This window comes from Phymastichus coffea, unplaced genomic scaffold (genome assembly GCF_024137745.1).
Source record: "Phymastichus coffea isolate CEN01 unplaced genomic scaffold, Cenicafe_Pcof_1.1 PCOF00132, whole genome shotgun sequence".
Classification (NCBI taxonomy): domain Eukaryota; kingdom Metazoa; phylum Arthropoda; class Insecta; order Hymenoptera; family Eulophidae; genus Phymastichus; species Phymastichus coffea.
The window spans coordinates 253,711-268,282 of NW_026706943.1; the positions used below are offsets into that span (position 1 = coordinate 253,711).

Below are 14,572 nucleotides of genomic sequence, written 5' to 3' on the forward strand. Positions count from 1 at the left end.
TGCCGTATAAATGGAAACGGTAATTGGGCAAATGGAAATCTTCGGGTTCTTTTTCCGATGTCCACTACACAATGCTGAACTATCTGTCCCGTGCAGGAACAATAATTGTTTAGCAATGAATTTCGCTCGGAGTCTTAGAAAAATCACTTAATAAACAGTCTATCGACCAACAATACGACATTGGGTCAGGGTAAAACAACAGTACGGCCGTTTGAAGGTAGCTATGGCAAGTTGACCACGGTCCGTTGCTTTATCCACAGAGAGCAAACTTGCAAGTCGGAATGATAATTTTCAAGTACGAGAATAATAAGTCTAACCGTAGCGGCAGCTTCTCCAGTGGTGTTCTGGCACTTCGTTTGGCGAAAAGTTCGACTCCCTTGGCGAAGCGGAAGATAAAAAAGCTTTTGCTCCGGTTTCTCTTCCGCAGTTCGCGCAGGTTAAAAAAAAAACGCGGATATAGGGCTGCTGCAGGGAGAAATAGAGAGACAGAGAAAAAGAGAAACTGCGACAAGTCAGAGGAAAGTTTCCATTCGGGCTCTGCGCTTGGGAAGCGAATTTCCAATTTCCACGAGGACAGAAAGAGGGAGAGAGAGAGAGAGAGATACAGAGGAACAACAGCTCCATTCGCACCCGCGTAAAATCGTTTCGCGGAATGCATCGGATGACATAACAAGCTGCGGGGCCTCAGGGCTCGCTTTTGGGGATTGTGTTGCAAAAAAGATCGACCGTGCTGCTGCCAAAATATCAAACGCTCCTCCGGCATTCTCGTTTTTCTTTCTCGCAGTTTTATGTTTTAATCTGAAATTCCTCAATGGCACGTCGTGCAAAACTCAAAAATAATACCTTTGATCACGCAGCGTTAATACACCTGTATGGCCACTAAGAGGATCCTTGAACGAAAACTTTATTGATTACGGCAAAGGAGCCAAGGATTTAGTAAAACAAATAATATAAATGACTGGGAGCGTTGTGTATCAATTCGCCCACTGAAACGCATCCACTTACGACATATTTACGTTCTCAATTTCCTTCGAACAAAGAGACGTATGCATAGCGCGCAACTTTATGCTCGATCCCCACTTACACTCAGATACGCGCAGGCAGGAAGGAACATGTACAGGCATTTGAGTTCACAGGGATACCCTCTAGCTACCGTAAAATGGACAATTAACACGTCTGCTCGGTTTCTCTCGTTGCGTTGGCATTCCGTATAAGTTGGGTATTTCAATTGTAATTGGAAACAGACCTAGTTTGCGTGCAATCATCAATCGATCTTTATAGACGCGAGCAACTTAATACGAAGACACGAGGAAACACGGAGATATTTATAAGTTTCGGGGCTCTTCAATGTTGCGGGCAGCAAGATCGACGACTAAATAACAACAATGAACTACTCTGCATAGCAAGCTAAATGAACTTTAGCACTTGCCAGTAAATTAGGACAAATATGCATGCGAAGGTATTCTATCCCGCGAAGGAATCTGAGAAAGTTTAGTTTGTCAAAATGATCATCTGAATGATCGGGGAAGTTGCTGCACGCCAGGCATAATTCGATTGTTAGTTGCGCGCGAGACGTATACGCGATATATAGCGGCGCTCTGTGCCATAGTAGCTTGCTTGCGTGAAGTCGTCGCTCGAGATACGTAATTGGGTAACTCTGATTGCATAAGACCGTTGCCTTAATTAATCTTTCGTTATAGCTTTGCATGAATTTAATTAGCTCCAGTCTCCAATGTAAACGCCCGGATTAAAATCAAGAATAACAATCACAAAACACTTAATTAGAAGTGCCCTTACTGTCGGCTTCTTCTTCTTCTTTCACTCTCCACGCATTTATTTTACATTGCAAATTTTCAAGCAATTTTAATGCGAAAGCCGCATTAACGTTATTCAAGCGACCCTTCCAGGATTATCATCTGTTTGAGACTTTATTACAAAAAGGAAGAAAAGTTAGATGGCACAGTTGCTCTCGCGGAAAGATATTACAAATTTTATACGATCGAAACAAAGATTAAGGGGCTATTTTTCAATACGTAAATGCCCAAAACATTCATGATAACTTTGAAAGTTTTTCTTAACACAACAACACAATATTTGTATCTGAAATTTACTTTACCGTAATTTATACAAGTTTGACAAAACAGAAAAAAAAGATTATTTAGTGCAACATTGCAAAGCATCGATAAATTATTTAATAAAACTAGAGTCTCTATACAAATTTTTTTTAAACATTTTTATTATTCGTGCAAATAAATGGTTAAATAATAACTTTGCACAAAAACCTATCCGTACATTGGCTAATCAATTAAATTATCTATAAAAAGGCATTTTTCCTTTTTTTATAAGTTGGCAATTCGTTGAGTTATCGTGCACACAAACTCGGGAAATCGAAAAATGCTCATTTCAAGGTAAACGCGAATGAAGTTTACATTGCAATTTTTTAGCTCTTACAGATACTAATTTTTTTCTAATCAGCAATGCCAACGCCGTAAAGAAGACCCTATTCCTCGTATAACTGGGATTATTGGCGTCAATTAAGTTCTTTTTGCTGCGATAGCATTTTCACGAATTTTCTGATAACCAATTCTCGAGGCTTGATAGATGTGCTTGAGTACATAATATGCGATCGAGGACGATACCGAAAATAGCCATAACGGCTGAACCTCCCTGAATTTCGGCCCAAAATTTTAATAGCATATTCTCTCAGTGCTATACATTTGATTTGTAAAATTTAAAAAATTACAATTTTTTATCCTTCTATTGAAAGATACCTACTTAAATGAGTCATAACGGTCGAAGAATTTTTAGGTGAAACTAATAAAAATAACAACAAAAACAAGCTGTCAGAAGTTGTTAGAATATCGATTTTCATTCCTCGCTCACTGCAAATGTGGAAGGAAGTGACGTGTGTACAGCCGATATCGCTGTTTACTTATTTATTATTTCTTGCAAATTCTGTCAATAAATGTAGCGAAGTACTGTTTCGGCAACAGACATACATAAAGAAATGTCAGCCCTTATCAATACGGGACGTTGAACTTTCTTATGTACAGGTAATTACGGACACTCTCTTTTATAAAAGACGAAACATTACTTGAGCGTCATACATTCGTCATTAAAGAGCATTTTTCAAAACTTTTATTCGACTTGAGATCGACAGAGGAAGAGAGGGAGAGAGCGTCGAGATTACATATTGATTCTGCAAGTCAGAGCGGACTAACTCAAAGTAAAACAACAACGAACGAGCGTCCAATCACAAACTTTCATACTGTAAACTGCATCAATATTCCGTTTGCCGATGCGAACGAGAAAAAAAAAGAAAATAACAGCGCGAGCGCAATATCAAATCAAAGCAGTGGAATCTGAATAAATTTAATATAAAATTCCAAGAATATGAAGCGACAAGCAAAGAGACTAAACGGAGCAAAGCCGAGGAGGACGGTTTGCTTACGTCGTGGAAATTGCGGCGATGTTTTACTTACGATATCGCATGAACGCCAAGCCGTATTTACTCAGCGGTGCGCACGTGCGGTGCGGCCAAGCTGCACGCGCGCCGGCTCCGCGGAGCGAGACAACCATACGATCCGCGAGACTCGCGCGCAAAACAAATACGGCGCCCGTGCTTGTCCCGTCTTCTCTGCATTTTCGGCCGCGCGCCCGCTAAGCGCAGCTGGATATCCCAGCTGGCCGCGGTACCTTCAATCGACCGAGGCGCGTACGGAATTCCGCTGAACGGGAGCCGCTCCGTGAAATTAGTTGGCGACTCTGGCAAGAAAAGGAGCCTTGGGGGAGACGGGGCATCGATTGGGGCGTGGGAAAAGATCCGCGTCATCGCGTGCCGATCAGTCGGCTGCAGCACGCAATTCTCGTTTCCCGCGGTAATCGAGTCTGCTAGAACGTCTGACGGAGCAGCGGCTGCACCGGCTGCACACGTACAGCCCTGCCGTTCGACTCCGCGATACTAGAGCCAAAAGCTTTATCGCCGGAAATGATACAATTTTGGACGGCTCTCTCCGCGAGCAGCCACCCCGTGTTTCTCATCTCGGCAGAGTACAGCCAGCCATTGTCGGGGCAGTATCTCGCGCTCTTCTCCGTAAACTCCATATAAAGCGAAAGCGCGCCCATTAAATCGCGCGAGAGAATCGAAGACGAGACGAGCGAAGCAATTTCCAAAGCAAATCCTCAAAGTGTTGCGCGAAATCGGAGAGCCGGCCTGTGCGAGCTTACATCTTGAACGCCCAAGCTAAAAGTTCGCAGCGAGTGCAGTTGCAGCTCGAGGCAAGAGAAAGAGAGAGAGAGAGAGAGAGAGGACGAGCGACCGACTGTTCAGATGGTCATCTTTTGATTGCGGGGATTTATTTGGCCGAGCATCAGATAGCTGGTGAGTCGCCGGCGCCGCCCCGATCTCGCCAAATCCCAAAACCAATTCTCCCTTTGCCCGACTCGCAGCTCTCGCCCTCATCTTTCTCCACTCTTCGATTCGCCGCAGTAAGAAAAAGAGGAAAACGCAGCCGATCGCGATACCACGTTACGCGGCTTTACGAGCGCATCAAGGATTATTCAGGCTCGTTCTGTTCGCAGCGTCTGTCGGCTGCACGGGAAGCGCGCACACGCATCTCCGCGGGTGGGAATCGACTCGCCTGTTTTTCTCGAACTCAGCCCCGAGCGTCGTACGGCGCGAGATAAAACGTACGTTTAGTGGCGCAGAGCGCTCGTCCTAGCCGCTCCAACGCAATAATTGAGCTCGATAATTTGACGATTGTTCGATTTTTCCAATCAAATTCTTCCTTCCGAGCGCTCTGCTTTATCAGGAATTTAATCAACTGTTCGCGAAGAAAAAGGCGCAAGAGGAGAACTCGAGACAAAAGTCCGATAATCAAGTGCTGAAATAGCGACTCTTTGCCTTCTCTTTTCCTTCGATTGCGCGGCCTATAAAGTGCCTTACACAGACGCCGGCGGCTGAGCGACTTGTTACAATTGAGGCAGTTCGAAGCGGAAAAGTAGCTTGGATTCAATACCGCGGCTGAATCTAGATATACATTACGTAATGAGCCTACGAGAGAAAGCAACGGATCGCACGCATATTTTCGTAAGATTAGAGTGGCTCGAGCGGAGGATCGAATCTAGAAAGATAAACGAGAAAAAAGAGGTTGCGCGCGCGAGCGCGGCCGCAGATATTTATACTGACGAGCGAACAAAGGGAGAATGCGCGAATGTACAAAGATGGAGAAGAGCCGATGGACTTTATCGCTTCGAGTAGCGAATAGTGGGAGCTTTTTTTTCCTGGCCTCTCTCCTACTCCGCCGACGATAAATCGGCACCCACCTCTTTCTCTCGCCCTCGGCCGCCATGCACCGCAAATCCAGCTTTTTGGACAATTAAACCCCTACCTCCGTGCACGACGGAAGAGAGAGAGAGAGAGAGAGAGAGAGAGAGAGAGAGAGAGAGAGAGCGCGAGAGAGCTCGATTTGCGGTCAATTCGCCGTTCGCTATCCATTTTTCCCCTCCGCCCTTCCGTCGTTCATTCCGATATTTGCCTCTCCGCGGTCGCCGCTGCTCCTCTTTTTAACATTCTGCGCGTTGACTGTCATTTCCATATCCCGATAAAACTTTGACCTCGGTAGCGTGTTATTCTTGGCCAGAGTCTATGACAGACGTTTTGTATATTGTCTAATTGAACAAGCGCTTCGCGTTCGCTTAAAATTTCGGGAAACACGATGGCTGCTGCTGGTGGTGCTGCTGCTAGAAAGACGCTGTTGAATTTATCAGCCCGCGGCTGGCTGCGCTTCCACGACTGTACATGCATGTGTAGGTATGTGTATACACTGCTTATGTACACACCCACTACTATAGCTCCTCTACTACGCGGAAACAAACTTCTTTTTACTTTACTGTTTGTGTCTCGGTGTACGCGTTCGAAGGCTTTCGTTCCAATTTATGCTGCGTTGCCCGGGGCTGAGACTCTTCTTCCCTTGGTGCGATTTTTTCTTCTTTTGCAACTACAGCAGCATCGGAGCTTGCACGTTCAGCCACTTAATCAGCTGTCTGCGGATCGATCGGCAAGCGAAATATACGAGACTGGCTGGCCGCGCAATCGGACTAATTGAATTGCGTAAAGACATTCAAGGCAGAGCCGGGAGAGCGAGTCACGTCGAGCACTAGGACCCGTTGATAAAATGCAATATCTTGCTAGGTGCGGTGCTGGCGCTCACTCTTTCGCCGTTAACTCGGCCACCGCTTGATAATAAACGTCGGCGAGCTCCTCGGTTATTAAGGATACGCACGGGGCTGGCAGTGCGCTGGCTACTCCTTTAGAGCGTCAGTCGTATATCGCGCGACTCGCAGGAGACGGTGCTAGGAAGCGAGTCGGAACGATGTATCGTCGCACGCGCGCACGACGGCTTTATGGACGAACATGTGTACGAGCTTTGTGCCTCGTCGCAGATAGTCGCACGTGACTCCTGCTCGAACGAGTGGCCCGCTAAGCCCCACTCTCCGTCTACTTGCCAAAGCAACGGCGAACAGGCCGTTTCGTCCTCTCATACCCACATGCAATCGCTGCGATGGCGTCGGCTACACTCGAGCTCAGCGAAAGTCGACCCTTGCAGAAAGAAACCGACGGCGAAACACCCACTGCCAGAAACCTTTCCCGTGCTTTTCGCGAACCTCCATTTCTTTACCGTGCTAACGGCTGAAAGTTCATCAGTAATTTGCGGGGCTATCGCGAGTCTGTAGTTATCAATTACGCGTCGCAAATTTGTAACTTCTAATAATGAGGATAATAGTGCGCTTGCACGAAGCTCTATTTTACACTGCTCAAATTTTTTTCAATTTCAGTTGTTGACAGCCCATTCGACTGTATTCTGAAAGTTTGCCGAGCTGCCTGTCCTGATGACTAAGCATTCTCACTCTGCAAAGAACTGACTCCAGCCCACAGAGCACTTTTCCCTATGAGACGTTCCTAATGAGGTCTATAATTGTTTTGTTTTCATATCGTTCACGCGATAGATAAAATTACTAATTTTTGCTTATTAGTTAGTTGGGCGTATTGGAAAACCTTTTTAGATAATCTTTTGTCATCTGGTTCTATTAAAGTGACTCGAATGTTGTAAAGAACATATTTGTATTTCATTCTATACGATCCACATTGAAAATACATTCATTAGAAATTATTTACCGAAGAAAAGAGAAAATCCCATACTGCCACAAATATAACGTTCGCAAATGAAAGCATACGTTAAAACCATTCTATTAGTGTTCCCCGCGTCCTGACATACAAACCCCTAGTGATCTACATATTGAAAATTTGAGGTGCATTGTAGTCAAAAGGGCATGCATTCTAATGTATGCAGGTTCCATCGGGAAAACTGACAAATTGATCGCTAGCGCGTGCTCATTGAAAGTGTACGAGGCGCGCGTGCCGGCCAGAAAAGTGCGCGACGATAACGAGTGGCGTCCACAGAGAGCGCTCCATTAATGATTGAGCAAAATTTGATTTGCAACTGAAATCGAATTGATAATTCTGAAGGACGAAGCGCCGTGGAAGGCGTGGCAAAAAAAAGCGATAATTCCGGCGAGCATTTGTCAAGCACATATTGGTTGAAAATTCACGTGGACTTGTAAATAAAGTTAAATTATTCGATGAGGCCGACGAACGCTGTGCGCGAATATACACAAATCGAGAGATGGTCGTTCGCTTAATCGAAGTGAATACATTGATCGTAGCTACGTGCCGACGACATCAACTTGCTCCAGCACGTACGCGACTCTTCGTTTTAAATAGAAGCGAACCTTTTATTGTTCAGCTTGCTTCTCTCGAAGCAACTATCCAAAGGGCGCAATTTACGATTATACGCATTTGCATACTGTCCAAATACAGAGAAATATCAAGGGAATTTTCATTGCAAACTGGATTAAATTGTCACTTGGCACTGTTACAATTTTATAATTGACTATTTGGCCTAAATTATATATCAATTCAAAAATACAAGCCGTCTCTCATGTGATCAAGATAACGAAAACACTGTCTGACTATACGCTGGTTATTCTACTTGGCTAGAGAATTATATAATTATTAACTTAATTATAATTGAGGCCTGCAATGGCTCGGTCGGTAGGGCGACGGACTCGTACCCGGTAGGCCCGGGTTCGATTCCCAGTTCCTGCTGATACAAGCACCTCTGAAAAAAGTTTCATGTGCTTTGTTCTCAAACACATTGCAAGCCTCCGTCGCTAATTAGCACTGATGGAGCATAAATAGAGCGACGTTAAAATAAAAAAAAAAAAACTTAATTATTAGCTATAAATACTACCGCTCAAGCAATGTAATTTGCCATACTTAACTGACATGCAACATCGTATAATCGTTATCTCAGAGCGTTATTACTACAACTTTCATTTCCTTGACTCGTTTAAAACCCAGATACAGTCATGATTAATTTAATATTCGATAGAGTGAACGATTTCTTGGATAATCGTCCACGTCAACTCGATCTACTGCGTTGCGAATAGAACAATTATTTTACTTTTCAAATATAAGCGCCAAACGTGCTTTCGAAATCACCGTAAGAGAAAATTTGCCGAGCAAACATCAATCGATAAGGCGATTCCATCAAGAGCCAAAGCAATGCGAAAGGCAGTATAGGAATGCGAGGATCATAGAGAAGTGCAATTACGCGAAGAATAATACCGGTGGAATGCTTCTGCGAATTGGAGGGCAGAAGCTCGCTCGTCTCGCGCATAATTATGCGTAGCGTGCGGGCTTGTAGCTCTTCGGTAATTAATTTTCCGTATTACAGCGTGATGGAGTCTGGCCAGCCCATCCGTCGGAATAGTCGGAATAAATGCTACGCCCTGAAAATTCCCTGGAAAATTCCGCTCGCTGCATCGAAAGAAGCCTCGCGCCGAAAGCACGGAACGACCTAACGATGTAGCAACAGTCGATGAAAATAACGAAGCTGGCAAATAACGCGTGAGCGTCGAAGGAGCAGAAACGATAAGAAACGCTCGTCACTCCGATCGCTCGTGCGTTCAATTTGACGAAATCGACCGCAGCCGGCAGATTTCATTAAAACATAGGAAATGTCGAGCATCCGCGGATATTTTGGTTAGCCGTTCGAGCATCAATTGAAAAGTTTGAAAGCTTCGGGAAAAACGAATTCGCTGAATGGAGGGGCTTCACGGCGGTGGCGGCCAACGGCAGAAAATCTAGCGAGTTTATTGTGCACGACTCGCGGCTAAAACGATTTCGTTTGAGGAGGCAGGAACAATAGCGCGCCGCGCCGTGCCGTGGCTTCTTGCGATTTCCCGGGCGCACAGTTTGCCGAGTTATAATACCAGGCCAAAGAGTTTGCTCGCTCGGGGAAGCCAATATTCGCCAAAGAGAAGGCAGAAAGAGAGAGAGAGAGAGAGAGTTCCACAGTGCTTCTTTCTTCTTATTCATTCAGCGAGCTTGTTAATGGACGCGCGGGCTTATTTTATCTGCGGCCTCAGGCCCTGCGCTATACCTCCTTCTTGCCTACTTCTTCCCGTCGTATTCCGAGATCGTATTATTGCTTTCTTGTTCTTCCTCTTCATCCGACTACCAAAACGTTTTCTGCTATTTCAATATCTTCTCGGTCGACTAAGACGTTAAAGCGACTACTACTTTTTCTTAAAGTCAAACGAAGAATTGGTTTGCAGCTCTTCTGGCAAGAAAATGAGATACCTTGCCGTGATGAATGAGCGAACAAACGTCAATCATTTGAAGCGCTCATTTTTCTTCAAATCGAAACATTCTGTTGACATCATTTCCATATAACAGAAAGAAGAAACTCTAAATTGTAACTACAATTCAACTGTCAATTTATGACAAATTTAATTATGTCATACAATACTTGTATTATTTCCTTTTAAATTTGTTAAATCAAATACGCCACTGTAAATTCAAATCATCAAAAACTAACAAAAACAACGTTCTGCCTTTTACTAGTTATTTAGATATTAATATATATATATATATATATATATATATATATATATATATATATATATATATAGATTGTTCTGAATACATTTTCCATTAGAATCAAAATAAGATGTCTGATTTAAGGTAATTTAATCATAAATCAATATTGTTTCGAAGTGTTATCACCAAATTCAAATCCCTCAATACTTTATTAGCTCGTTAAATTTTAAGAGCACATTCAATATTATACGAGGCCGTTGCATGTCAGGTTGAACCGACAACAGAAGTACGCTATATCGCTCTTGAGTGAATATTCGCTAATGTCTAGTTACGAGTGACATACAATACACAAAAAGGAACTGCGAGCCGGCATTCAAAAAAAAAAGTTAATGTTACAGCCCATCGGGATAAAGCGATTGGAAACGAAGCGAGGCCGATTCGGGCGTTGCACAAAAATACGATCAGGGAAAGGTAAAAAGGAGGCCAAGCAAGCTCCCTGGAGTAAGACGTTTCTCCGGGCTCAACGTCTCTTGGTGAAAACGAGATCTCGAAGAGGAGCGAATAAGTACGCGGAGGGCGCGACAAATCGTAGGTCATTCCTCTTAGCTCTCTAGCAAGTGCTATTTTTCAAATTCGATCCTTTACTCGAGATTCCTGCTTCTCTCACTCGGCTTATTTTTGTTTTTTCGAAAACTTACACGTGCCAACAATTCGGTAGACAGTTTTAACGTTAGCCGCAGCGCCTTCATTATTTGTTAGCCTCACATTCATTCATGAGGCCAAATATGAAACTGTTACGTCAATTTAAAAAGTTTAAAACGCAGTATGACAACAGATTTATTTATTTTACCATTAGAATAATTGCGAAGTACCGGCTTTCCCACATAATTACGCCGTAAAATAAAAAAGAAAAAGTTTTACGCTGATATGTCGATATTTGATTTGTCATCATTATTTGATTTCTCTAAGTACTATCACTGCTAACGAGTATTATCCGGAACATTGGAAGTTTATTGTAGTGTACTATTTTAACGGACATCGCAATATCCATAATAATACCTTGTAATAGACAACGAATAACATTTAATATGTATTTTTCATTATGTATTTGCAGGTGGTTGAGGGAATGAGGCTGCTTTGATGACTTTATTCGCTATTAGAATACTGCAATCATAGGACGGATGCGTCTGAAGAAAAAAATAGGTCTTTTTCGGACATATCCATCATATACAAGCTATTGAACATGCAGTATCTAAAAAAAAGCAAAAATCAAGACTGTCACTTTGAAAAAATGAAGAAATTAAATAAGAGTGACGTAGGACATGATGAACAATCAGAAAATTGCGGACATCGCGTATTTTTGCTGAAACAGCAGTGGCGTTAGCAGCGGTCGCATACCACCGAAATCAAAGCAGCTGACAACCAGACCAAAATATGTCCGCCCATAAATTTTAAATGCGTCACACGTTTTTTGGACTTTATACGGCAACGAAACCAAACGAAAAAATGACCTCCTCTCGTTTTTTTTATTTACTCTCTTCCATTCTTACAAGTTACATTTGACGAGGCATGTTTTTTTTGCACTGAGCTAACTCCATTAACTAATCCATTAGCGCGCACGAGCGACTCCTGGATGGCAAAACATGCTTACGCGTGCTCGACTGCGAGTGTAGATATACGTAGGTAGATTTGCGGATCTTGGACTCGGGCAAGATCTGTCGCGTGAAACTGAAAGTAGGACAATTTTTCACCGGTAGAAGCCTACGGCGATGTTCCGTCGGGACAAGGGCGATGTATGGCTTGCGAGACAGAAATTAGATTAGAATGCAGTCCGCCGGGGGAAGAATACCAACAAAAGCCGATAGCGCGCGATCCGAGTTTGGAGCAAGTTTGCTCTCGCAAAAGAAGGCGAATGGGGGTCAGCCTTTATTCGCGCAGACATCGGCTTGTCCGACTGACCGGGCGCAATCTGTTGTGTCGCCCCCAGCGAGATTCGCCACTAGGAGCTTAGAATGGACCTCAGTCCAGTCGATTCATAATTCATTGACTGGCGCATCATCGTTTCACGAGACACCGAACTTGGGCTTCGGAGGGCAGACGCGCGAGTGCAGTATCTTTGCTTGGTCGCAACTGTCGTGCCGGCGTGTCCATCGAGAAAAGTGCACTCGCGCGCTCGATATCTCATATTGAATACGTACGTGTGTCCGCCGGCCGCGAGTGACGAACAAATAAGGGCGCAGATTACGCAGAATAAGATGCTATCGACAGATTATCGATACGTATTCAATGTGGAATATCACGGAGGAGGCTTGAAAGGGCTCGTAGTGCATATCGATAAGGTAGCAACGACTGACCTCGTATTTCTCCTGTATGTGCGGTCCAGCCTGTGCGATGTAGAGCGTGCTGGCGGTGTCAAAGACGAGCTCGGGCGGAATCCGCGTGACCCGCTGCCTCGCCATTTCGTGGCAATTCAAGTAGAGGATTACGTCGTTGCCGGTCACCCGTATGACGACCTTCGACCAGCGCTTGGTCAGCTTGGGTACCGTGAACTTGGCCACCTCGTCCGAGAAAGAGTGCATGTCCGAGTTGGTGTAGACCAGCGAGATGTTTTGGTTGGACGATGGTCCGTCCTGTTTGAAATTTCATTTGCTGGATGGAATTCAGCGTGTACGGGCCAAAAGAGCACCGAGAGATTCGTATCGGGCGTGGATGAACGGGGGGGGGGGTGCGGCAGGAGGAGCACTGGGGCAGGCGCGAAGGCAACGGCGGCGGCTCCTCGGGAATGGACGGCACGTAGCGCGAAAGATAAAACAAAATGGGTTTGCAGTTGATATCTCGAAGGAAATGCTATGTATCAGGCGAGAGGCGCCGAGGGCAGGCTTCCAAAGGAATAACTAGCTGCGCGTGCGACTTACGGATATGCGGATGCCAAGCTGGACCACGGTCTCGAAGGGATTGAGCACGGCGAATAGGTAGGTGTTCTTGATGGCGAGCGGCTTGAAGGTGGCGACGAGGGTGAATTCGGCCGGCAGTTTCTCAGGCAGGTACATCCGATAAGGCTGTTTGATCTCCGAGCCCAGTCGAAAGCCGAACGACGGGAAGTTGTCCAGGCCGTCGGCGATGTAGAGGGTCTTGTCGTTGTCGTCGATCTGCGACACCACCGCCTCCAACAAGTCGTACTGGGTCTCTGCGACAAAAGCCAACCAATCGAGAGTCAACGTGACATCAAATATTTTGGCGTTTTAGCGACACAGAAAACCCATTACTCTCGTCCGCGACGTTATCCATCACTCTTACCGTGCAACCGCGGTGCCGAGCGACCTGTAATATAGTACACATTAACGGCAGCAGCAGCAGCAGCAGCTCGTCGCGCTGCAGCTATGCCTCATAAATCGACGCACATTACTCGCGACAAGAGCCCTCGAGCTCGCCCTCTCTCTCTCTCTCCTCTCCTCTCCTCACTCTCTGGAAAAGCCGCCTCTTCTAATCAATATTTATTGCTGAGAAATGCCGTCAGCTGCCAATCGCATTTAAAGCTTGCCATTTTTCAGAGACCCAAGCTCCGATATAATTCGCTGGGCCGGCATCGATACTGTCAGCAGCGTGCCGCTCCCGTGCCGCCTCGGCGAAAACTGCTGCAGCGCCGAACTTACCAAATCTGCCCGCGCTCGGGATAAATAGTTTACACGTCCGGTAATTCCATTGCAAGCCGCTCGTACAGTTTGTTCGCGGGCTTCAAATATAAAACAAGCACAAGTTCGCAAAGCAGCGCCCACTCGTATACATCATCGCGAGTGCGCCAATTTCAACAAAGTTACGGATTCGATCAGACCGAGTAGCTCGTTTTATCTAAAATGCTTTCATCCGTCTATATACGCCGGCCTCTCAATCAAATGATTAATCGCTCGACTGCACGAAGCGTACAGTCTCAAATGAAAGACTATTGAATCGATTGAAAGCCGATGTACGAATTCAAGTAGTTAAACGCGCTCCACCTGTTACATTGACTTGGCTAGTCCCTGCTACGCTGAATCTCTATTGGCATAGCTACTCTCGTCATTTATCGATGCATCGACTAAATTGGCTTACATTCACGTGCAGTTTATTCCTGCTGACGTCTTGCGAAAGTATACTGTGAAGTACGAGCTGCCATTTACATATTTGACCAACTTTATTATTGAGCGTGAAGTCACTTTCGCACTTAATATTGAACGTCATCGTCGCAAATGGCTGTTGTATCATGAAAAACATATCGGACACAATCGATTATGATTTAAAGTGAAGTTAGTCGAGGGGGGGCCGGAATCAAATATTTTAGAGACGCGTGTTTTATATTTGGGACGAAGGATAAAGGGAGCGCGGAGTGATATTTACGCGGTGAAAATTTAATCGCGCATTGTATGGCCTGTTTAGTTCATAACTCGTTAAACGGATGGCGCCAGCTGTAGAGGCGGCGCGGGTCGGTGCAACAGCTCGTTACAGTCACTGCCTACTTTACAGCCAAAGCAGCCACAACGCCGCTCGGCGCGAGCGCGAAGGCAAATTGAAAAAGTTGAGAACGCGCATTTGTCACACAAGTTCTCACCTGCCTAGCGCGCGTTTGCGTTAAGTGGTTCGTCACTTAGC

At 45.1% G+C, this 14,572-nt stretch overlaps 1 protein-coding gene across 6 annotated transcripts in view; it reads right to left on the reverse strand.

Moving 5' to 3' along the window:
* The window catches only part of LOC131671656 (collagen alpha-1(XVIII) chain), an 81,125-nt gene that overhangs the window by 37,792 nt on the left and 28,761 nt on the right, over positions 1–14,572 (reverse strand). For all 6 annotated transcript variants that reach the window (XM_058948260.1, XM_058948259.1, XM_058948257.1 and 3 more), the window contains exons 3-4: positions 12,862–13,133; positions 12,301–12,576 (exon numbers count right to left, since the gene is read on the reverse strand). In XM_058948260.1, the coding sequence (XP_058804243.1) occupies positions 12,301–12,576; positions 12,862–13,133 (548 nt within the window). The remainder of the gene's footprint in view (positions 1–12,300; positions 12,577–12,861; positions 13,134–14,572) is intronic.